General features: G+C 38.8%; 1 protein-coding gene across 1 annotated transcript; it reads right to left on the reverse strand.

Moving 5' to 3' along the window:
- Positions 1 to 378: 378 nt before the first annotated feature.
- LOC121733032 (ATP-dependent translocase ABCB1) lies at positions 379 to 21,219 on the reverse strand. Its single transcript, XM_042123116.1, has 23 exons — positions 20,993 to 21,219; positions 20,284 to 20,341; positions 18,829 to 19,107; positions 18,232 to 18,332; positions 16,336 to 16,507; positions 15,750 to 15,921; positions 15,526 to 15,656; positions 15,216 to 15,440; positions 15,008 to 15,133; positions 14,696 to 14,899; positions 14,435 to 14,605; positions 14,019 to 14,205; positions 13,841 to 13,920; positions 13,459 to 13,614; positions 5,441 to 5,545; positions 5,201 to 5,362; positions 4,666 to 4,869; positions 4,251 to 4,492; positions 3,711 to 3,870; positions 2,354 to 2,548; positions 1,852 to 2,058; positions 1,090 to 1,236; positions 379 to 597 (listed from the first exon to the last, which is right to left on the reverse strand). The coding sequence occupies exons 1-23, from the start codon at positions 21,085 to 21,087 to the stop codon at positions 403 to 405; spliced, it is 3,774 nt and encodes a 1,257-aa protein (XP_041979050.1). The 5' UTR covers positions 21,088 to 21,219; the 3' UTR covers positions 379 to 402.
- Positions 21,220 to 25,620: the final 4,401 nt, after the last annotated feature.

Raw genomic sequence — 25,620 nt, forward strand, 5'->3', positions numbered from 1 at the left:
ACTTGCAAGATTAGAAGAGCTGCAGGTGCGTTGCCAGTCTTTTAAGAACAAATACACTCTCAGTTTCCATTCATTTTGTTAAACTTTAAAAGTTGTAAGTTGTGATTTACCTAACTATTAATAAGATTTAATAAGTACAAAGAGTACGGTATGTAAATATTCTTTATTAAAGCTATTCCATTACTTATTAATAGTAAGTAGTATGTATGTAACACATATATTTTATTTGGAACTCATCAAATAATCATTTAATAAAATATTATATTTTCTTTATGTATTTTTATTGGTGCAAACTTAAACTAAATGTTTACAAAAATATGGTAAGTATAAAAATAAATATATGCTCATTATTTACATCATTTGTGACTTGCGACTCATGCTCACTTTTAATCTACATTTGTATCAGCTGTAACCTCTTCTGTTCAAGTTGTAGTAGAGTCCCTTGGCTTGCATAAGCTGCTGATGTGTGCCACTCTCCGCAACTCGACCGTCGCGCAGAACGCAAATAATGTCGGCGTCGCGGACTGTGCTTAACCTATGAGCGATCATTACGCATGTTCGGCCCGCCTTAGCTGTATCTAAAGCTTCTTGGACTACCTGCAAATTAAGTTAAAAACAGTTTATGAATCTATGATGGTAAATGCTTCGTTAAGTATTGGCTATTCAGAATTCGGATGATAAACCGAAAATATAGTAGGCAATAATAATGTATCAAAGTGTACAATCTCTTAGAATTCAGTTCGAGGCCTAACTTCTATGTTATTCCTAACAGTATTACTCCTTAGTGTACAATAAGGGCCGCGCTACACCGGAATGGCAGCGGCGAGGCGAGCACTTTCAGTGTCATAATGAAGATAAAGTTTAAAATCATATGACACTGAAAGTGCTCGCCTCGCCGCTGCCATTCCGGTGTAGCGCGGCCCTGCCCGGGCGCGCACTAGCGGCCAAGCCGCGGTGGCCATCGAGATATATACTTTAGTATGAAACCGCCATAGATGACGCGCACCTGGCCGCAACGCGACCTGCGGCCACACCATACTGTCTATGGTACGGGCTAAGTGTTTCGCCTTCACCAGATACGCTACTTACTTTTTCACTTTCGGTGTCTAAAGCACTGGTCGCTTCGTCCAACAGTAGCATCACAGGTCGTCGTATTAATGCCCTTGCAATGGCTACCCTCTGTTTTTGACCACCAGATAACTGTGTTCCTTTGGAGCCGATGTTTGTGTCGTAACCCTAAATAAATTACATAAATTATGTTACTGAGGAAAAGACGAGAAAACACCATAGCCGCACAATCTGAGTGTCAGGTTCTATGATGAGAGATGATGAACTATAACTAGGAGCACTCTCGATCATGCCAGCTTTCAAACAAAAAAAACTAGATCAAAATCGGTCCACTCGTTTCGATGCTACGATGCCACGGACAGACCGACAGGCAGACACGTCAAACTAATAACACCCCTCTTTTTGGTCGGGGGCGTGACATCCGTCGGGCGAATACCCAAGCCATCGAGCAGCAATGGCTTACTGGGTAATAATGGGTAATAAAGGCTCGAAAATATTTGCTAAGCCCAACAATACCCGTTGTAACCTGACAAAGCTCAGTACACCACAAGGCAATATCGTCACCTCGAAACCGGAGATCATCGCTGAATTCGAAAGGTACTATGGGGAATTGTACCCACCAAAAACGAGCCCATCACAAATCCATTGGGGAGGCCTACGTTCAGCGGTGGACGGCAATAGGCTGATGATGATGTTACTGGATTGTTTCATAATACGCACATATTCATTGAAATGCATGCATTAGTTTTTTTTACCGAAAGCGGTGAATAGTAGTTGACTTACTTGAGGTAGAGAAACTATAAAGTTGTGGATATTAGCTTGTCTAGCAGCTTCCATTATTTCGTCCATGTTTGGTTTTCGCGAGTTATCACCGTATGCAATGTTCTGACCAATCGTAAGATCGAAAAGTATCGGTTCTTGTTGTACGAATCCGATAGTTTGTCGAACATCGGCAAGGCGAAGTTTTGGTAGTGGTATACCGTTTTGAGCCTGAAAATAACATGTTGAGGTTTAGATTTATACGTGGGAGAGCCAAGCTTCGGCACGAATGGGCCGGCTCGACCGGTGAAATACCACATTCTCACAGAAAACCGGCGTGAAACAGCGCTTGTGCTGTGTTTCGCCGAGTGAGTGAGTTTACAGGAGGCCCAATTCTCTTTCCTATCCTCCCCTATTTCCTTCCCTTCAAAAAGATTGTTTGACTTCTCTAGAAAATATAAGCATGTAAGAGTGCTTATCATTTAAAAATATATTTATCGTTAGTAATTATAGTCACTTAACTTACCACAATACCACCATCAGGATCATAGTATCTCTGTAGTAGTTGTATAATAGTGCTTTTACCGCAACCGCTTGTGCCAACCAGAGCAATAGTTTTACCCTTTTCTATTTCCAAGTTTAGATTTTGTAAAACTTTTATGAGTGGTCTTGTTGGGTATTTAAACTCGATGTTTTGTAGACTTGCTTCTCCAGTACCTCGCTGCAATATACACATTCACACAATTAAGCAAGTGGTCGTTCTTCCGGCTTATGATATACAGCTTATACTAGTTACAAATGAATTAAAATTCTTAATTAGTAGACATCGGATTATATGCACGATCAAAGTGCCGAAATATGCATGCAAGTATGCACGATAAAATAGCCGAAATATGCACAAAATATGCACAATTAAAAGTCACTTAAAATTAAAATTTATAATTTTTTTGAAGAGCTTTCCGGCGGAGCCGTTAATAAAAGCGCCAATTTTTTTATAATCTCATCAAATCCAGGATTTTTCGTTTTTTATTACCATTACCAATAATCATTTTCTACCAATAACTTCCAATTGCAACCTTAAGGGGGCGACTAACCCTAAAGTGTCGATTTTATAATTCATTTTTATACTTGAAAATAAGCCCCGAATTGTTTCATTTTCTAAAATTAGATATTACATTATATTTCCGAGAATTCGATCTGAACAAAAACACGATATCTTAAAATTTTCTCGATAGAAAAAAATCACAAAGATGCATCTAATTTTCAAGAATTTTTCATTTATTGCTATAACCGTGCATTGAACTAAGTTAATATTTTAACACATTGTATAAAATTCTATCATTGAGAGATCGACCTAGTGGAATTTTAAAATGTTGTATATTTATCGAGTTATTGAGAAAAAACTAATTTGGCGATGAATCCGCGTCGTCCTTTTTCACCTGGCATATGAAAGACGGGCCGGAGTGTGAAGAGAGAAGGACGATGTTTGATTTTTTGGGTTAGTCGCCCTCTTAATATTAACCCATGCAAGTTTAATAAATCGGTAAGTATTTTATTCAAATTTTTTACTAATGTTGCCAACTACAAAGAAAAATGTTGTTTCTAGAGAGATATTGTACCTATCGGGTGTATTGAATTCTTTAAATGGCGATGGAGCCACATATTTGAAGTGTTTTGATCAATCGTACCTCTGTTTTGTGGCCTTACTGGTATGTCATGATAGCTAGTTTGGAGAGTACGAGGGCATAAAACTACCGAAATATGCACTATCAACGAAAAATTGCCAAAATATGCACTATCGCCTAAAAAGTGCCATTATATGCATTTGCATATGCGAGTATGCAAATGCATATAATCCGATGTCTATTAATGAGTGTCCTTACGAAATTCTCCACTGCTGGTTTATCGGGATCGGCAATTTTCGATTGTCTGCTTAGTAATACTATAACTCGTCCTGCTGCTTTGATTCCCTTTTGGAAGTTGGGGGCAAATGCAAATGCCTGTGCTGCAGACGACGAACCCATCAAAAGGGTCTGGGCAGATCTGAAACAATAATTTTCGGTTCATAAAATTTTCATCAAACATACCTATAGCTTATACAGTAATAAAACTAAGTAATTATACTTTAAAGTGTGTACCGTGTATGTGTCCCCTGTACAGAGTTTACTGTGGAAATAGCAACGCTTAAAGATCAATTTTTTGTGATTTGTATGGGCAATCTGCCCAGCTTCATGCATTTTCCCATAAAAAAGTAAAAAAAAAATACTCTTCCAGCGCTGCTACTTTCACATAATTTTATTATCATTTATCACTTAGTTTTGTTACACCTTATACAAAATATAGAATAATGCTTATGAGAGAATATGCTGTAGAATAATGCTTATTTTATTGATAACATGTTGATAACCCAACCTTACACTTACTTCAATATGACGGCGTAGTCAATTCCATCGTACACCATCAAGGTACCACCATAGTACAAAGTGGCAGCATACACGAAATTGAAAAGTCCTCTTGAACAGCCAAAAACTATGCCTCTCCAATGGGCTGATTTCTTAGCGAGTAGTAATGCGGGTAACAATAGTCGACCGTATTCGTTGCAAAACGTTTCTTCCCGTCCTAAAGATGCTACTGTTCGAACATTAGCCACTGCTTCTACGGCTACCTAAAAGAGATTGTTTCCTTTGAAATATCACATTTTGCAACGATGTTTCATCTGTTTAGCTCCAAACAAAGAGTTTTGTATTCTTCCATCTAATATAGCCTTTTTGTTTGGAGGTTTATTTTCGGCTGTGGATTTTTTTACTGTTAAAAGTGTAAATACATATTTTTTCTGACCTTCGAGCTACTTTCCATTGTTTTAGCAGCACCGAAGGATTCGGCGCTGACCATCCTTCCTTGCTTATATAAGATAGCTGCCATGAGTGGGACGAATGTGAGTGCTACCAGTCCCAGGCGCCATTCATAATACAATGACACGCCTAAGGCAAACGCGAATGTTCCTATTGCTTGTAGAACTGTTCCAATTCTTTGTCCAGTTGCCTGTAAAGAACTTAAAAAATTGAGAGGTGTCAAGGGACATCCGTCCCGATGGAACGAAGTTAAGTATAAAAAAACAAAACAAAAACAAAACAAAAAAAAAGAGACAGAGAGAGAAACACGCGCTACCCCACGGCTTACAACTGTAGCATTTTGGCTCTAGTTGTAATATACCGACACTTTTGTGTCATGTCGTTACAACTTTTTCCGTCTAGACTAGCAACGCAACGCGCGATAAGGGACTTCGTTCCAAAACTTCGTTCCAATTAATATAAAATTTTGAGGACAATAATTGTAAATCTTAAAGTTGTGGTTTTCCAATTGAACAACTCACTCCTTGAACAGCCGCGGCTTCTCCCGATAGTCGTGCACACAGAGCCCCTGTTGAATTGTTCTTGTCATCGAAGAAACCGATTTCTTGTTGTAGAATTTTTTCAAACATCAACTTCCTGAGTCTCGCTGTCAGGTATTCACCAGCGATACCGTACATAAACACCTATAAAATATATTTAATTACAAATTGCTATGTGTAAATTAATTGTTATACAATTACGTTATGAGCGAGAAACTTTACCACGTTGAATTGTGTTATCCCGGTAAGTGCACCAATACCAACAAAAATGAGTGCGAACCTGCGTACTTCAGCTAAAACTGCATCTGGGTCTGGATTAGAAAGTACCTGAAAACGATGTTTAGTAAATGTTAGATTTCTTAATATAGATATTTCAAAATATTCACATTTAATATAGTTCTTGCAATCTACGAGCGCGCGTAGCCTTTATTTGTAGTTGGAAATACGAATAGATATTTTCGTAAGTGTGCGTACCTACCTAACGGAGCAGTCAGTAGCGAGCGAGCCATGTACGCGTGTATAGATATGGTCACCAACACAACTAAGGGCGCCGCGCACTCATAGATTGCAAGAACTATAACCGACTAGATGTCCCGCGCGGCTTCGCCCACGTAAATTAGGAACCGATTATACAGAAACCGTACATTTTCCCATAAAAAATAGCTTATGTCCCTACTCCCTTCACTTGGTCTACTCTATATCTGTGCTTAATATTGCCATAAAAATTGCTCCAGTAGTTGGTAATTTCTTATATTTCCTCCGTTTTTTCCACATTTTCCTGAGTTTCTTCGGTCGTATTAGTCTTAGCGTGATAATATTTAGCCTATAGTCAGCTTACTCGATAAATGAGCTATCTAACACTGAAACAAGTTTTTTAAATCGGACCTGTAGTTCCTGAGATTAACGTGTTCAAGCAAACATACTCTTCAGGTTTATAATATTAGGTAGGTATAGATTTTTTTTAATTATCGCTTGACAAACTCGAGTCTCGATCTAAAAGTACCAATAACAGGGTCATTATAGGCTCATAAGTCATAACCATGGGACGATGCATGGTATAATATGGTAGTGATGATGATGATGAATGTAATTTGCATAGTAGCATATGCTTTCCGTTCTTCAAACAACGCCGAAACTCCCAAACTTGTATCTATAAAGAATCAGGAGTTCTCTCAGCACCTTCCGAATCACGGTATACCAGGTATGCCTCGATGCAAAATCTTACTTGTTGGTAGCATATGCTTAGAATACTTTTCACGAAACCGAAGTCACCACATGTTTCCCTTTAAATATTGAGGAGTTCCCTCGATAACTTATGGATCCTTCATCAGATCACCACTTTTGTAAATATAATACCACATTGGGATGATACCCTATATACCAAAAGAAAAATTTTGAAAATCGGTTAACAAACGGCGGAGTAATCGTTGAACATAAGAAAACGAACATAATACCTCCCCCATTTTGAAAGTCGGTTAAAATTGTAGCTTATGTGTTATTCTGATGTATAAGCTATATTATTGTAAAGTTTCATTAAAATCCGTTCTGTAGTTTTTGCGTGAAAGAGTAACAAACATCCATACATCCACACATCCATACATCCATACATCCAAACAAACTTTCGTCTTTATAATTGTTGGCGACACGACAAACTCGGCGGGGCCGTGGTCGCCGGGTGGCAGAGCAGTGGACTGTATCTTGAAGGGTGAAGGATGCCGGATGGAAGATTCCTGGAGAAGGAGGTGCAGGAGGCGAGAAGGAAACACAGGAGTGAACTTGGTACTGCTTGGAGCGGAGTGTGGTGGAGCAGGGCTTACGCATGCATCTGCTTGGCTTGTCGGAAGTGAATGTGTATGCACCGAGAAAGTGCGTGTTTATATATGAAATTTGTACCGTTAGAGCCCGTGGGGTTCTATCGGTTGTTGTCGAACGAATGCAGTCCGTTTATTGAAATATAACATTTTACACATAATATGACATCAAATGGGATTCTTATAAGCTAATACAATGGTAAACAAACATTCTTATAAGATAAATAAACAATAAAATGTGTAAAACAAAGCCATGTAAAAAAGAGACAACAATAGTTCGAGTGCAACTATGCAAGAAAGATACAGCAATAACAATTGTGTGAAACACACTACATTCCCGTGCGAAAGGGACAGCAATATTATAAAAATGAGACACAAGATAAACATTTTCCAATAGGAATTACTAATATGAAATCTTAAATCTAAGTGTAAACAAAAAGAGGGAATAAAACTAAGCTATTATTTACAGTCTCCCCCTCGTGCGCAAGCACCGAAACGTTTTATTCCTGGCTGCTTACGAGAATCAGACGAGATATAGCGAAGGATGCTGCGTAGTCCAATTATGTGGTAGCGCTGTCGGAGCTCGTTCATCACGGTTTGGTGATTGCCGTGGTTAAATACTGCGTGCGTGTGATGCACTAACAGTCGGGTAAATTCTTCCTTCGCATGTAGGACAGGCAGATTATATTCTTCCTTAACTCTGCTATCGAGGTATAATATCCCGCTGCGGTCGAGTTTCACAGCAAGTTTGTGAAAGGGGGACCTCTTCGGAGGTCGTTGCCCAGCCTCTATCGTCTTTATATCGTCCGCGAACGAGATGTTCTGACTCCTCTTGATAAGCAGCCATTCTGCTAGTCTGATGTGATCAGGAGAGATTTCCGTATTTACTTTTCTCTTGAGCAATTTGGCTTTAAATGCCTCAGCCGAGAGCAAGACGGTGGCAGCAGCGCGTACCAGGCGCTTATACTTCGAAAACCTTTCAACTTTAGGCAAGTAATCGTTATTTACATGGTCTACACAGACGTGAACCTGCTTAATTATTCTCTCCTCCCCTGAAGGGGGTAAGGGAACCGCGGTCCGCTTTTCGCACGGCCATGTCGCGGGGTCGTCTAAAATAAAGCTAGGTCCTGTAAACCATCTGTGTGTCGAACTAAAATTCACCGGAATGCCCTTGGTAGCGTCGTCCGCGACGTTGTCGGCGCTCGGCACCCATCGCCAGTCGGCCGGGGTCGTTGTACTTTCGATCTCGGCTAGCCGGTGCGCGACAAACGACTTGAAAGTACGCGGATCGGATCTAATCCAAGCTAATACCGTTTTTGAATCCGACCAGTAATACGACTTTGTAATTTTGTAGTCAGATTCCCGTTTTACTGACTCTGCTAAGCGGGAACCAAGAACCGCGGCTTGCAACTCTAATCGCGGTATCGAAATTGGTTTTAACGGCGCTACTTTCGCCTTTCCCGTAACTAATCTAGCCGTCTTTGTGTTATTATTCATGCTAACGAAATAAACTGCGGCCGAATAAACTTTTTCGCTAGCATCGCAAAATATGTGTAACTCCCCCTCGCCAGAGGGCGGGGCAGGTACGTATCTTTTTATTTCGAAAGTCCTCAGCAAGTTTAAATTATTAATAAACGACATCCACGTAATGTGGTGTTCCTTAGTTATAGGATCGTCCCAACCTACGCCACTACGCCATATTTCCTGAATGAGGCACTTACCTACCATAGTTACCGGCGAAACTAATCCTAACGGGTCGAAAACCGACATGACGGCGCTAGTGACTTGCCTCTTGGTGGGTAAAATTTCCCCTGAAATTACACTAGATGGCGTGTTTCTGAGGTTCACGTTAAATCCTAGAGTGTCGCGAGCGTGGTTCCAAATGAGACCTAAAGTCCTCTCTGTATCGCTTTTTCCTAAAGTCGTCGCGCCGCTAATTCGCTTATCGGAAACGTCTTTTATTACTTCGGGCACATTCGACGCCCAACCGCGTAACTCGAACGAAGCGCCTAAGTTAATCCTATACATGGCATTGACCGCTTGCCTGGCTTCGTCCGCGTCGTCGAATGAGTCTAAGTAATCGTCCATATAAAAGTTCCGTTCCGCAGCTTTAGCTACCTTCGGGTACTCTGAACTAAAGTTTTGCGCGTTTTTATTTTTAACATGAATGGCCACGCACGGCGATGAGGCCGCCCCAAAAATAAGCGAGGTCATACGGTATTCTCGCGGGGGGATGTTTCTATCGTCGCCTCGCCACAGAAAACGAAGGCTGTCGCGATCCGACTCAATCACTTTTATTTGTAAGAACATCTCTTTGATGTCCGCTACTACTGCTATTTTTCCTTCGCGGAACCTAACTAAAACGCCGAAAAGCGACTGCAATAAGTCGGGCCCGGTTAGTAGCGCATCATTCAAGCATTTTCCCCCGCATTTAGCCGCAGCGTCAAAAACCAGTCGCACCTTACCTTTTTGGGGATGAACCACTGAAAAATGAGGTAAGTACCAGGTGCGAGGTGATGTGGCTGGGGTGCTCACTAGTTCTGCGTAACCCGAACTTAGCAAGTTATTTACTTGTTTCGAATACTCTATTTTTAAGTTTAAGTTTTTATCTAATTTGTTCTCTAGATTGTACAGACGGCTTAGAGCTTGTTTCTTATTGTCCGGCATTACTTCATTGTCGGTTTTCCACAATAAGCCTGACTCATACCGATCGCAATCGTTCATTTTATTGCAAGTTCTATTTAAAACAGTTAACGCGCGCTCGTCCGGATCCGCTTTAGGTTTACGCGGCTCTATACCTAACGACTCTATGCTAAAATAATTCCTTATCAATTCTAACGCGGGATCCTCGGACTGCGACGTTCTTACGTGACTTATGAACTGAATATTATTTAAATTACGCGAGCTTGCGTCCTGCCCGTGCAGGACCCATCCTAATTTAGTTAACGACGCCACTGGCTGGCCCTTATTTCCGATACGTAATTGTCGAGACGTAATTAAGTGCCAGTTATCTTGGCCGATAAGTATCGTAGGCTTAGCCTGCTCGTAACACAGTTCGTCTTCTAATTCCGCTAGGTGGCTGCACTGTCTAACTAGGTCCTTGCTTACGGACTGCGGCGTAAGGTTCAAATTACTAATCGTGCTCGCGTTCATTTTTTCTAGATTTCGACTACACGCGCCGCGGATTGTTAGCGATATGTTGCACGATTCGGGGTCGTCAATTTGGTTACCGCCTACCCCTTCCAACTTAAGTAGCTGGCTGCGACCCCTGGGTGCTACACTGTCCGCTACCGTACGCTCAACTAGGGTCAATGTAGAGCCCTCGTCCAGCAAGGCGTATGTAGCGGTGGTGCCCACTGGGCCACTTATCTCAACCGGCACTACTTTGAGGTAGGTGTTTGACGCACGAACGTGATTTATGGAGCTAACATTGCCGCTTGCGGGCGGCGCTGCACTGCCGCTGCCGTGTAATAGCTTATTATGAGACGCTTCGCACCCGTTTATGCCGCACGGAATATATTTACATCTGAAAGTTCGCCCGTGCGAGTTATTTAGACATCTAAAGCAAAGTTTACTATTTTTAGCTGCGTCCCATCTTTCCGATACGCTAAGTTTAATAAAATCTGCACAATTAATAGTCGTATGGGAGCCTGAACATACGGGACAATTATTTCTATTGGACGAGTTTGACGGCGCTTCCGTCGCGGAGCGTGGCGCCTCTGTCGCGGGGCGCGGCGTGCGATGCTTCGGCCTGAATGGTTCGGCCTTTTTAGCTGAGGGTTTGAACGCGGCTGCTACGGTATTACGCGGCTCGTACGTGACTTCGCAATCTGATCTATCACAGGAACTATCGCTATCATAACGCGTCGATCTATGAGTCCGTGTGCGAGTCGTGTTTACCGCGCGAGGTTTCATCTTGCCTCTCCTTTCCTCCCTAGCTGTTTCGTATGCGAACATCGCGCCGCACTGATCCGCCATATTATTTAAAAATCTAGCCATTAATTCGAGCTCCGGTGCTCCGGGTCGTTCAGATTTGAACTCGTACCACTTATATTTTAAAATAATATTTAACTTGTCGACTATTCGACCCACTAACTCGGGAGAATACAAATATTGTGGCTGGTTAAGTGACTTTATGGCCGCTACCGTGTTTGATATTTTACTCGCGAAACTACTAACATTGCGCCCGTCTTCCGTCATACGGGGTAAACGTTTTATGTTTTCTATTTCGGAGAGAATAAGTAGTTCTGGCCTGCCGTATCGCCGTTCTAGCGTATCTATTATTTCGTACGGGTCCGATACTGTGTATAGCAAAGCTCTAACTGTTTCGCGGGCCGCGCCTCTTAATGCTTTTCTTAACCTAGCTACATTTTGAATGTCCGAGAACATATCCGCGGTGTCATTAAAAACGGATTTAAACGCCATCCACTCCGTAATTGTTCCGTCGAAGTAGGGCAACTCATGAATGAATTTAGGCGTCGCTTCCGACCTACTCGAATTGACCGCTTGAACTATCGCGTTGGCTAGCAATGTCATGTCGCTAAGCGACGTGTTACCGGCGCGCGGTTCGATGTTTTCGGTCGGACGCGGGTCTCGTCCCGGGTTTTGAGCGCTTGTTGACGGCCTAACACATTGCTCCGAGATCCAGCCTTCAACTCGGGTTTTATTCGATCTGGGTGGCTGGTCCGCGTCGGTGGATTCTCCTAGCTCTATCCTAGCTATTTCCAGCCGACTCATGGCAGCTGCGGACGCCGCCCTAGCCCGTGCTAGTTCGGAGTTGTGATACTCTAATTCGGCCTGCAACGCGGATAATTTGCTGCTTGCTCTGTCCCCGGGGACGTTAACTATAGTGCCCGGCGCACTTCCTACATTTTCGACTACGTTGTCGATTTGTGCGGGTACTGAATTTAGTTTGGCCCTAGCGTCGGTACGCGTGCTGCTCTCCGTCGTGTCTTCAACGCCGGTGCCTCTGCTCCATGTGTTGGTCTCGTGGGTCGTGGTCTGCCCTGACGATGGCGTCTCTTCCCGCGAGGGCGTGGACTTGCCCGAGCGCAACACACGCGCGTTCTCCATTGCGCACGAGGGGCCCTAACCTTAAAACTAACACTTTTCACTTTCACTTCACTTAATGTCTTTACCTAAGTATACGTAACGCGACCTACCGAGCCTACTACTAACAGCCCGGTCAGCTTGCTACCGCGGTGACGCCGAACCGGGAATAGGATTGCAGGGAATAGGAAGGTAGGAACCTCCCGGTAGAGGGCGCGGGCGCTCACGGGTGCATCAGAGTGCGGGAGGAATGTCCGCACCCGTCGTTGCGTGCCAACTTGTGGCCCCAGAGCGTTACCGTACCGTGCCGGCGGGGTCTGACTGTTCACCTGGGTAGGTGTGTGGAGGCGTCAGGTCGTCCACAATGCTTCCGTGCGCTCTGCAGGGGCCGTTTAACACCGCTAGGTGGCCACGCACGTTAATGAGGATTGCTTCCAAGTAATTGGTAGAGGTAAGCAAAGCCAACCACCAACACTCGCGCGTACTTGTTTCTTTCTTCTTTCTTCAGAAGGTAGACGCTGGCCTTGGCTGCAGGGGCTTCGTCTCTTCTCCTGTGTTTTCTCTCTTCAATCTTCTCTCTTCTCCGGGACTGGGCTGCCGTCTTCAGGGCGAGCTTCTCTCTTCTCCAGGGCTGGCTGCAATCTTCAGGGCGAGCTTCTTTCTTCACGAGCTGACGCAGTGATCCGGCTTCTGAAGGACCAGTTGTTGGCGACACGACAAACTCGGCGGGGCCGTGGTCGCCGGGTGGCAGAGCAGTGGACTGTATCTTGAAGGGTGAAGGATGCCGGATGGAAGATTCCTGGAGAAGGAGGTGCAGGAGGCGAGAAGGAAACACAGGAGTGAACTTGGTACTGCTTGGAGCGGAGTGTGGTGGAGCAGGGCTTACGCATGCATCTGCTTGGCTTGTCGGAAGTGAATGTGTATGCACCGAGAAAGTGCGTGTTTATATATGAAATTTGTACCGTTAGAGCCCGTGGGGTTCTATCGGTTGTTGTCGAACGAATGCAGTCCGTTTATTGAAATATAACATTTTACACATAATATGACATCAAATGGGATTCTTATAAGCTAATACAATGGTAAACAAACATTCTTATAAGATAAATAAACAATAAAATGTGTAAAACAAAGCCATGTAAAAAAGAGACAACAATAGTTCGAGTGCAACTATGCAAGAAAGATACAGCAATAACAATTGTGTGAAACACACTACATTCCCGTGCGAAAGGGACAGCAATATTATAAAAATGAGACACAAGATAAACATTTTCCAATAGGAATTACTAATATGAAATCTTAAATCTAAGTGTAAACAAAAAGAGGGAATAAAACTAAGCTATTATTTACAATAATATTAGTAGGATAATTAATAACACTTACCCCAATAAAGTCACCCAAAATGAGACCAAGAAGTGGCATAGCAAAACCACTTACAATAGAGCAAGCACTAGCAACTGTAATGGATTTCCATTCTGGCTTGTTCAGCTTGATTACATTGAAGAAGGAAACTTCTTGAGCAATAGCTTCAGGTGTTTCCTGAAATGTAGAAAAATACTTTTATTTAACACAAATTTAAGACGTGATGTAAGTTTTTTTTTCCCGTACCATATTATGCGTCGTGTTCTTACTGAGGATATTCCAGTTGAAATATATTTTATACTTTTAAAACCTCTGTCTGGTCTGGTTTCAATGAAACCGGCCACCGTCACCGAAACCGGTGTGGGGAGTATTATTATTATTACTTTTAAAACCTAAACATTACCTCTAATTTTGTTGGTACGATATCATCCTCGTCTTTTTCGCTTGTGACCGATGTTGTTCTAACTACTTTATTCCCATCATCTGTAATAATTGTTATACTTTCATAAAATCAAAATTTATTCTTTTAATTAAAATCATAATATGTAACATAATATCCAATACTTGATTGGACAACAAACCTGTTTCGCTCATTTCAGGCGAATATTGCATCATTACCATGTCATAGTAATGCCCTTTCTTCTTCATTAGCTCCTCGTGGTTACCACTTTCAACGACATTGCCAGATTTAAACACGTAAATATTGTCTACATTTCTTATAGTAGATAGTCTGTGTGCTACTACTACGGTTGTTCGGCCTTCTTGGGCCTAAAATATAATTCCATGTTAATGAAATACAATACAAAACAATACAATACAATAACACTTTATTGCACACCAAAAAATACAAAATGAAACAATTTTACATAAAACAACATATTCTAGATGATGCACAAGAGGCGAACTTATTGCTAACAAGCAATCTCCTCCAGTTAACCTTTTGTTAAGCAATAGCAATAATTGTCTTAAGAAAAAAAGTAATAAATAAAGATGATACCTTGTCAAGAGCGGCCTGGACTTTAGCTTCCGATGCCGTATCTAGAGCACTGGTTGCTTCGTCAAGTAACAATATCCTTGGGTTCCGTACTAGAGCTCGCGCGATTGCAATGCGTTGCTTTTGTCCACCCGATAAAGAAGCTCCTCGTTCACCGACCAAAGTGTCGTAACCCTGAAGTTGTTAAATATGAATTTCTATATTCTCAAATTACCCTACTCAGGAGTACTTTCAAACTATTGCTGAGAACCTAGTAGTTCTTACCAAGGGCAGTTTCATAATAAACTCGTGTGCATTCGCTTGTTTGGCGACTTGTTCGATGTTCTCATCGGTAGCATCCTGTCGTCCATACCGAATGTTCTCTCGTACTGTGGTGTTAAAAAGCACTGGTTCTTGACCCACCAGACCTATCTGATCCCGGAGCCACCGTACTGATAGTCCTCTCACGTCATTGCCGTCGATGAAAACCTTTAAACATTTGGTTTTTTAATAATTAGGTACTAAGAAAAGCGAAATATTTTTAAGCAGCTTATCTTTCCTACTCAATATTATGAAGATAGAGAAGTAAATACTTACGCCTCCATCCACCACATCATAGTATCTTGAAATGAGCTGAATAATGGTCGACTTGCCGCATCCGGAATGACCCACCAAAGCCACCGATTGTCCACGTTGAACGTTCAAAGTGACTCCTTTTAATACCTAAAAACATAACATTATTATTTAAACTCTTCTTGTTTATAGTTCTTACTCAAATTTCTGAATATGTTTCTCATATTCTCACCGGAACATCCGGCCTTGAAGGATAGTAGAACTTCACATCTTTCAACTCGATGTTTCCCTCTATAGCAGGCGGCGTCACCCCACGGTTGAGTATCGGATTTATTGTGGGCACGTTGTCGATAAGATTGAAGATTTGTGCACCAGCGCCTTTAGCAACACCAAACACTTCCATCAGAGTTGATGATATACCAAAGTTCGCTGAACCCATCATTACACCAAAGAAAACCTGTACATAAAATATTTTTTGTTAAAAGTGGTCGCATACTATGAAAAAGATTTTTTTTAAATAGTTTTCATTAAAATTTACATACGGCAATCATGGTGTCCACGTCGTACGTTTCGGGTTCCTCAACCATTAGTCTATACCCAAACCAGAAGGATAACGCATAGGAACCGAAAATGCAGAAAAATAATGCCCCCATTGCTAAACCGTTGAAGAAACCTTAAAAGATTAAATTAGATTATTATTATTTTACTTTGAACGATTATAATTAAAGCAATTATAACGATAAAATGCTAATGTTATCAAAGTTACCTTTCTTAATGTTAATTGACCTAGATTCTCCTAAGTATGTTTCATATCTTTGCAATTCCTTTTGCTGTCCACTGAACGCATAAACAGTTCTTATCGCTGATATGACTTCTTCTGCTATTGAACCCGCTTTTCCTGCTGCTATCGTTTCTTTCTTTGATAACCTAGACGCAATCTGAAAAAAGAATATAAAAACATTTTGGAATGTAGTAAAAAATAAAAATAGATTAGTAATGTTTTGGGGTTAATTTTAGACATTCTTGCTTGGTCTTTTTTTTGGAAAGGAGCACACTCATTTTCATCGATAACACGAAGTGGTTTTAGACCGATTTGTGTTTATTAGTTACGGAACTTGTCGATAAAAGTGTAGAGATAAGTTTATAGCCTATGGGTAACGACTCTTCTGAAACTATTCGTTTTGAATTACTTACAATTCAAAACGAATAGTTTATAGTTTAATTAGTTCTAATATTTGCCATAGGTCATTAAAGACTCTGAGAACCATTTTTTTTCTCGACACAAAAAAACAAAATAAACCTCCAGGAACTATTGCTACCTTGCTCTACTGCGGCATATTAAAAATAATTACCAAGCCAGCCATTCCAACTAGGAACAATGTTATCGGGAATGTGATCAGACACAGCAACGCCAGCTTCCATCCTTTCACCAGCGCCATGATTATGGAACTGACGAAGGCCGACTGGAAGTATATAAACGTTCCCAGCTTCTCACCAATACCGTCTTCAACATTCACGACGTCTCTGCAAATAGATTTATTAAGATTTTGGTACTCAAACATCGCCAATTACAAGTCGCATTTCAAACAAAGCCAAAAGTTTTTATATCAATCAACTTTTTTAATATCTCAAGTGAGTTTCCCAAGTAGTCTTAAGAGGATACACCAGGGGCGAGAGAAATTGAAAATAGGTATTTGAAAATGTATTGCTGTCTCAGCAATCTCAAGTCTCCCACCGCAGAGCGCGATAGAGCCAACACGACAAAAGTTCTAATAAAAGAACAGAAAATCTTCGATTCGTTGTCCGCTGATTCCTTCTCCAAAACTTAACCGATTTAAGTACTTTTTTCATTAAGAATTAAAGCAAGGCTTGAGCTGTGTTCCTATGTTTTATTTTTTTGTATATTTTATCCAGTTTTGTTTTCTGGGTGTTTGAACACAGAGGAAAATCTTGCCATTTTTTTGGGTTTTTGGACGTTCTTATCTTTTTTAATAATAAAATTATGAAAAAAAAGAAAACATAGGGACATGCTAATAGTGGCCATAGATATTCAGGAAAAAAATCATAACTCTACCGGCATTATCCAGGGAGGAAACAGGGGACAGCGTTTGTATGGAAAAACGGCGGTGTGGACTCCTAAATCAACTCCTAAATCACTACCCCCTTTTAAAATTATATAATTAAATAACATTTTCTTTATAAATAGTCCCGTATTTTTTTACAGTTTTCGTTTCGTTGTAAAAAATCAATTCATGCGTTTAATCCTGCTTATCGTCTTAACAAACAAACAAACAAACTTTGTTCGAGGAAACAAAGATTTAAATGACATTCCCGAGGACGAATGCAGGTGCCGATATTATAATATTTTAGATTATTATAGAACGTAGACTGACGATTAAATTCAAGGGCATCATATTGTTACGATAGTGTTTGATAATATTATTATATGGTACTAGCATCCAGGTACTAAGTGTAGATAACGTCGGCCGTCGGCCCAAATAACTTACAAATAAATAAGAATGAAAAACCAAAAATTAGTAAGTACTAAAATTGAGTCAGCAGGGTTAAGATAATATTTTGTTGATAGCGTACAAAATAAGAATCATACATTAAACTTGTTAATTATGATGTAATATTGTGTAATGAATAGACATCGGGTTATATGCACGATCAAAGTGCCGAAATATGCATGCAAATATGCACGAAAAATGGCCGAAATATGCACAATCAAAGGTCACTTAATATTAAAATTTATAATGTTTTAAGAGTTTTCCGGCGGTGCCGTTAATAAAAGCGCCAATTTTTATAATTTCATCAAATGCAGGATTTTTCATTTCTTATATAGCACCAATTATAATAATTTTCTAGCAACATTTTCCGATTGCAATAATGCCCATCGTTAACTACTTTATTCAAATTTTTTACTAATGTTGCCAACTACAAAGAAAAATTTTGTTTCTAGAAAAATATATATAAAAATATAAAAATAAATAAATATTGTGCCTATTGCATTTTTTAAATGGGGATGAAGCCACATAGTTTTTGAAGTGTTTTGATCTATCGTACCTCTGTTTTGTGGCCTCTGTGATAGCTAGTTTGGAGACTACGAGGGCATAAAACTACCGAAATATGCACTATCAACGAAAAATTGCCAAAATATGCACTATCGCCTAAAAAGTGCCATTAATATGCATTTGCATATGCAAGTATGCAAATGCATATAATCCGATGTCTAGTAATGAACATACCCATTCATTTTGGCGGCAAAATCTCCGGTCTGGTGCGTGTCGTAATATTCAAAATCTTGATTAAGCGCCGCTCTCAAATATTCTTGTCTTAATCTGTACACCTAAAATTAATTATTAGATTAAGATATTAAGGAATATCATTGATGCCCTAGCTAAGCACAAGATTTGCCTAAGTCTAGGCTGAGTTTAAAATCTCCTACCATAAATAACTAAACCGTTGTCCATCTCTGATAGTACATACGTCTGTACTATCAGAGAAGTTGATTCCTAGGCAGATAGGGGACCTACGTAGTTCGGTTGCGTTATGTCAACCCAGCCGACAGACCACAATTAACATTGAATTGACATGATTTGACCGAATGACGTTGGTCTGTCCACTGCCTAGGAATCAATTTCTTCGACGGTACATAATGAACCCATGTTGCCATCGTCCATCGTGGCAAGGCAAAATGCGTGACACCAGAAGGCTCCACTTTTTGGTTATCAAATACGGCTATTTTAATATTTTTTCAATTTACGAACTTACGCAACTTTTTCTCGCTAAGATTTTTTCTTAAACTGACCCATCCTTTCTTGTTTTGAAATCTGTACCCTTACCTGATTAAAAGCTGAGATGTTCATGAGAACTGTGGCGCCATAGGACAGTACGATCAGCACTCCGCCAACAGCGCTGTTCAGGATGGCGAATCTTCGAACGGCATCTAAAAACTCATCTCCTTCGGGCTGTCCCATAATAACCGATATCCCGAAATTCACCATGCTCTGTAGCAACGACGAAAACAGCAGCGTGTTGATGGGAATCATGGCTCCACATGTCATCGAAAATATTATGCCGAAGAATATGTAAACCTTGTCCCTGGTGGACGCGAAACGGAACTGAAAAATAAATAAAACGCTGTAAAGTGTAAAAATATCAGAGAGCAATAGATTTTAACGCCTAATATTTATGTTACGCATAAAACATTTTTTTTTTCACAAAAATTAACAAGCAATAGACATTTGTATAATGAGGAGTTAATTTGAGCTTTATCGTATTACGCATAAAATACAATAAAATATTATAATTATTTGTAACTGAAATAAAAGTTATAATAGGACGTCAAGCTATGCTACGCGCTGCGCCACGCGCGTAGAGCTTTCGTAGAAGCCCAAACATCTGTAGAGGGGCTGCTACGAGCGCTCTACGCCTGTAGCATCCTGTAGTACCTGTGGTAGTACGCTGTACGCCTGCCCCCTAGACAAGTGGCAAAACGCTAACGCTAACGCTAGCGCTACAAAATGTATGGATTTGACATTAGTATTCGCTAGCGAAGCGATGACTTATGTCAAATCGCATACATTTTTGTAGCGCTAGTGTTAGCGTTAGCGCTTTGCCACTTGTCTAGGGGGGCTGTGCAATGTGCATAGACGCTTGCTCTCAAGATGCTACGCCATATGATTATTAGGCCATTTTCACATGTTGCGGTAGGTTATATCGTACCCGCAACTCTGCCTTAAGCGATGAGTGGAACACCATGGGGTTTTAGTGGGTAGCAGGAGTCCCACATACCCCGGCCGATATCCCCAATTTGCCGGGGATGCGTAAAGCATTTCCCCAAATTAAAAAAATATATGGCGTAGCATCCCGTACACTGTAGAGCAAGAGTCTATGCACATTGCACAGGCGTACTACAGGGTGCTACAGGCGTAGAGCGCTCGTAGAAGCCCCTCTACAGATGTTTGGGCTTCTACGAAAGCTCTACGCGCGTGGCGCAGCGCGTAGCATAGCTTGACGTCCTATCATAACTTTTATTTCAGTTACAAATAATTATAATATTTTATTTTATGCGTAAGGGGCCTTATTGTTATGTTTCGTTTATTTACCACGCTAGAATGTTGTAGTTGTGTTATGAGTGTATGTAATATTACGTTTGGCACTCTAGTGACAACGGATTGTTGTATCGTAGAGTGGTCACTTTTGAAAAGTCAACGCAGTCGGGTTTTTATTTTTGAAAAAAAAGGGTATAACATTACCCTTTAAATTAAGAAAAAATATTATCATCGTATACTCACTAATGTGATAAACGATATACTTGGTACATCATTTTCAGGCTTAGGTTCATCTGCATCGCTGAAAAAAAAAATCATAACACCTAATCGATAAAATATTATATAAATGTATTAAAAGATTCTAAAAATTGGGGAAATTCGTTTTGGTACAGTACTAAACACATTTTATATTTAATGGCATCATAAACACTTTGTTGTCGTCAATTCAAACAGTGATCGCGATTTTATTGGTAATAATTAATGCAAGTTCCAGTTTAATTGTGTTCAATTGTTTTGTTATTTTTTCAGTGCTGAAATGCAGTTGCAACTCGTAAACCGTATCATACATATTTTAGTTTAAAATTATCGTTATCTGTAAATAAAAGGGAAAAATTTCGTAAAAATTACAATAATGTCTTTCTTGCTACTACCTGATACTTTTAGGGTTCCGTACCCAAAGGATAAGAATGGGACCCTATTACTAAAACTTCGCTGTCTGTCGGTCTGTCTGTCTCCAGGCGGTATCTCAAGAACGGTGATAGCTAGAGAGTTGAAATTTTTAAGTAAGTACATAAGTTATAACCATATTCACAGTTGATAGAAAACTAAGAATTATTATAATTATATTTTATTACTTACATTAAGCACAAACCTATAAAGCCTAGTACCTACTAGATAATTTTATACCTGGATGGCTTTTAAAAAGATTAGAAAGGTATTAAAAACAACTCACCCATTTTTATCACTATTCTTTTTCGAAAACTTCACATTTGTAATATCGTTTATCTCGTACTTGTTCTTCGATTTGCCACTACCGAATTCTGACATGATGCAATGTTTTGATCACCTTAAATAATTCGTTGCAACATGGGACGTCGTTTCCTTTTGCCTGACGCCGTTTCACTGTCGATATCTGTTATCATTCAGGTACATTATAGACAATTACCGATATGGCTTTTAGTTTTTATCACAATACATCGCAGCGTGTTAGATAACGCATTCCAATAAACGTTTCACAGTATGCTTCTCTGAATATTCAAAGTTTCCGACTCGTAGAAGATCCGAAACCAAGACGGCCTTCACCGAGCTGAAAATAGAATGAAACATTTTTATAATAAAAGTAAATATTATCAGAAATATATTTGAGAATTGCTTGGCTATTTTACTTTTTTGGTTTACTTTTTAGCCTTTTTACAATTATAAAGAATAACACGTGTTGCGAGTTGCAACTCCAAGATCTCTCACTGATTACCTGAGTGACGCTGTCATTCTCTGCCACATTGCGCTTGCGCACCTTCTCGTATTCAAGCTATCTTGAATATATTATATAGGACGTGCGATTAAAATGTTGGGTTCTTCATACTTTATATTTCCACTGTAAACCTCTTTTAGTACCAAGTTTTTTCCGAACCCTATGTGTTAATCCAGGATGTCTGCTAACACCATTGACCATGCCAATATTGATATCACTCCAGCCATACTTAAATGTAAAGAAGTAACAAACATACACACTCACACACTCACAAACTCTCACCTTTATAATAATAAAGTATGAAGAATGACTAAGAAAAGTTTAAATTTACAGCTGCGATTTATTGCTGGAAATACTTAATAAGCAGTTATAATGTACTTGCTCTTGTTATATTACGAGGGCTGCTATTTATGTATCCGGAATTAAAAAAAGAAACAAACATATTAGTCCAGGGTCGATAATTTTTAAAACCAAAAAAAATCATAATAGGATGAAACCCATTAGAAAAGGAGGGAAATATGATAAAAATGAAAGGAAAAATAATTTACGGGCGATCTGAGGTTGGGAAGGGGATGGGGGTGAGTTTTTAAGGGTAAAAAACGGTTTTTCTCGATTTCCGGCAAAACTAAAAGTCCTATTGAAAAAAGTCAAATGGAAAAGTTGTAGATAATAAAAAGATCTAAAACTTTTGTATTTACACTTTTTTCACATAACCTCAAAATTTATGTGAAAAATTCAAAAAACCAAGTTTTTGGTTTTTTATTTTTATCTTTTACAAAAATTATTTTTTTATAACGAAATTTTGTGAAAACTTACCTTTTTATGTCCCAAATACGCTGTAATTTATTTAATTAAAAATATTTATTTTTTCACCTTATTTTGAATTAATATCGAAAAAACACCCTAATTTTCAATCGAAAATTCACCCGTCAAAATATCAGCTTTTTTCAAAAAGTTGGTGTGGTTTCTGTTCGTTGGAATCTCTACTTTCCGATGGTAAAAAAAAAATATATGTTACTATGGTAAATCTTCTCAGAAAATGCAAAAATTAAAAAAAAACTTGAATTCGAAAAAATTTTTTTAATTATTATAAATAATTTCATCTAAAAAATGTGATTGCTGCAATTTGTTTCAATTAAAAAGTTGATTTATTTAATTCTAATTACATTTATCAAAATCATTTAATGTGTTCTGTTTTTTAATATACTGTAATACATTATTTCTTGTATCGCTGCTTTGAACACATGAAATTTTTTCTTTTGATTTATTACCGAAAAATCCACCGCAGATACTCGTAAAGCAATGAGATTCAAAATTAAATCCAAGAGCATCTTTAATTACTTCTTTTCCTTCCTTTGCTTTTTTTGTCTTGAACTACAAAATGTAGCTATTGCGGTCTCGTCATTATATTGACTTTGACAACTTCGATGAATAAAAGCTGATGTCAAAGTCTCAAATTTTTTGTATTTATTGTCGATTCTTTTTTTGCTGGATACCACTAAACGATTCAAAGCTGCTTTTTTTATTGCATACACTTGCTTATCATCTGCCTTATTGCAAATGATACAAACAGATTCATCCATACTGATAATCTGAAAAGACAAAATCGAATTAATAATGTCTTCACTATTTAATCGTGAATAAACTCCCATGAAAAAAAAATTAAAGAAATCAATGTCAAAATGTATAAATAATATATTATAAATCTATAAAAAAGTATAAAATATATATGAAAATCGGCCAAAAGTTTGTTTTATTAGAAATATATTTACGATATATATTTTATATATTTTTTATAGATTTTAAATATATTTTTTATAGATTTTGAAATATATTTTTTTTCATGGGATTAACTAAATTTGTTTGTGCAAAATTAAGGAGATAATTATTTTTTTATCTTGTACTAAAATATCATTTAATGTAACAGCTGCTACGAAATATATAGTATATAATAGTAGGTATGTATGTAGTAAGACCCAGACCCGCCTAGCCCCTTCCCCACTTCTCCACGAAATACCTTTTGATGGGCTACAATTTTTCGTAGGTCACTCAGGTATATCTACTCAGGTATATATATAATTTATCTCAAAATAGTTATAAATAAGCATCTACGCATATAATTTAAAGAAAATTAGACAACTTTCTCCAAATATTGTAGATGTCTTATTAAATATTAATTTAATTAACTTATTTGTTTGTTAATTATAGTAGTATATTTTTATTTGCAATTTTTTTGTTATCAATGTCACATGTAATCTAACGTTTTTCGAGTAATTAAAGTCTAAATTTTAATAAATAGCTCAAAATTATTTATAATAATTAAAAAAAAATTTTCAAATTCAAGTTTTTTTTTAATTTTTGCGTTTTCTGAGAAGATTAACCATAGTAACATATATATTTTTTTTCACCATCGGAAAGTAGAGATTTCAACGAACAGAAACCACACCAACTTTTTGAAAAAAGCTGATATTTTGACGGGTGAATTTTCGATTGAAAATTAGGGTGTTTTTTCGATATTAATTCAATATAAGGTGAAAAAATAAATATTTTTATTAAATAAATTACAGAGTATTTGGGACATAAAAAGGTAAGTTTTCACAAAATTTCGTTATAAAAAAATAATTTTTGTAAAAGATAAAAATAAAAAACCAAAAACTTGGTTTTTTGAATTTTTCACATAAATTTTGAGGTTATGTGAAAAAAGTGTAAATACAAAAGTTTTAGATCTTTTTATTATCTACAACTTTTCCATTTGACTTTTTTCGATAGGACTTTTAGTTTTGCCGGAAATCGAGAAAATCCGTTTTTTACCCTTAAAAACTCACCCCCATCCCCTTCCCAACCTCAGATCGCCCGTAAATTATTTTTCCTTTCATTTTTATCATATTTCCCTCCTTTTCTAATGGGTTTCATTCTATTATAATTTTTTTTCACATTTCATTATTTTTAAAGGCTTCTACCCTGGTCTATATATCATTTAATATGGTTTTATTGCTTTTCAAAATATTCGCCGCGATGATCGACACACTTTTGCATACGCTGGAACCAATTTTCATAGCACTTTTTCCATTCTGATTGAGGTATCTCCAAAACGTGCACTTTGAACGCATCAACAGCCTCTTCGCGGCTCGAAAAACGTTGACCACGTAATTTGTTCTTCGCGTATGGAAATAAAAAGAAATCGTTAGGTGCCAAATCAGGGCTGTACGGCGGATGACCAGTCAATTCGATCTTTTGACCCTCCAAAAACTGAGTTGTTTCAGCTGAGGTGTGACAGCTAGCATTGTCGTGATGTAATATGATTCTGCGTTGTCGGTTGTCCTTTCTTATTTCTTCAAAGACTTCTGGTAAACAAATGGTCGTATACCATTCAGAATTAACCGTTTTACGATTCTCTAATGGCACTGTAGCCACATGTCCATTAATTCCAAAAAAACAGGCGACCATTTGCTTCAAAGTACTTTTTGCACGAGTAACTTTTGTTGGTTTCGGCTCATCTTGGAACACCCACACCGTTGACTGTTGTTTAGTTTCGGGGTCATATGCATAGATCCAAGATTCATCACCTGTGTAGATATTATAAACGGCTTTTGACGTACCACGGTTGTATTTTTTTATCATTTTTTTGCACCAATCGACACGAGCCCGTTTTTGATCGATTGTCAAGTTGTGCGGAATCCAACGCGAACATATTTTTTTTACAGCCAAATGTTCGTGTAATATCTTATGTATGCTCGTCATACTTATGCCTAAGGACGCCTCTATCTCGCGATATGTAACATGACGATCACGCATTATTAGTTCCCGCACAGCATCTATATTTTGTGGGACAACAGCTGTTTTTGGGCGACCTTCTTTATTTTCATCCGTGAGCATAGACCGCCCACGATTAAACTCACTGTACCAGTGATAAACAGTGGTTTTTGATGGTGCTTCATCTCCAAAAGTTGCGGTGAGTTGAATAAAGCACTGTTGTTGATTTAGCCCACGCCGAAAATCGTAGTAAATCATTGCACGAAAATGTTCACGCGTTAAATCCATGGCAAATGAAGACAAGCAATTTTCAAAATGACGCCACAATGGAAAAATAATTGACAGTCACATGAAAC

Source organism: Aricia agestis, chromosome 13 (genome assembly GCF_905147365.1).
Source record: "Aricia agestis chromosome 13, ilAriAges1.1, whole genome shotgun sequence".
Classification (NCBI taxonomy): domain Eukaryota; kingdom Metazoa; phylum Arthropoda; class Insecta; order Lepidoptera; family Lycaenidae; genus Aricia; species Aricia agestis.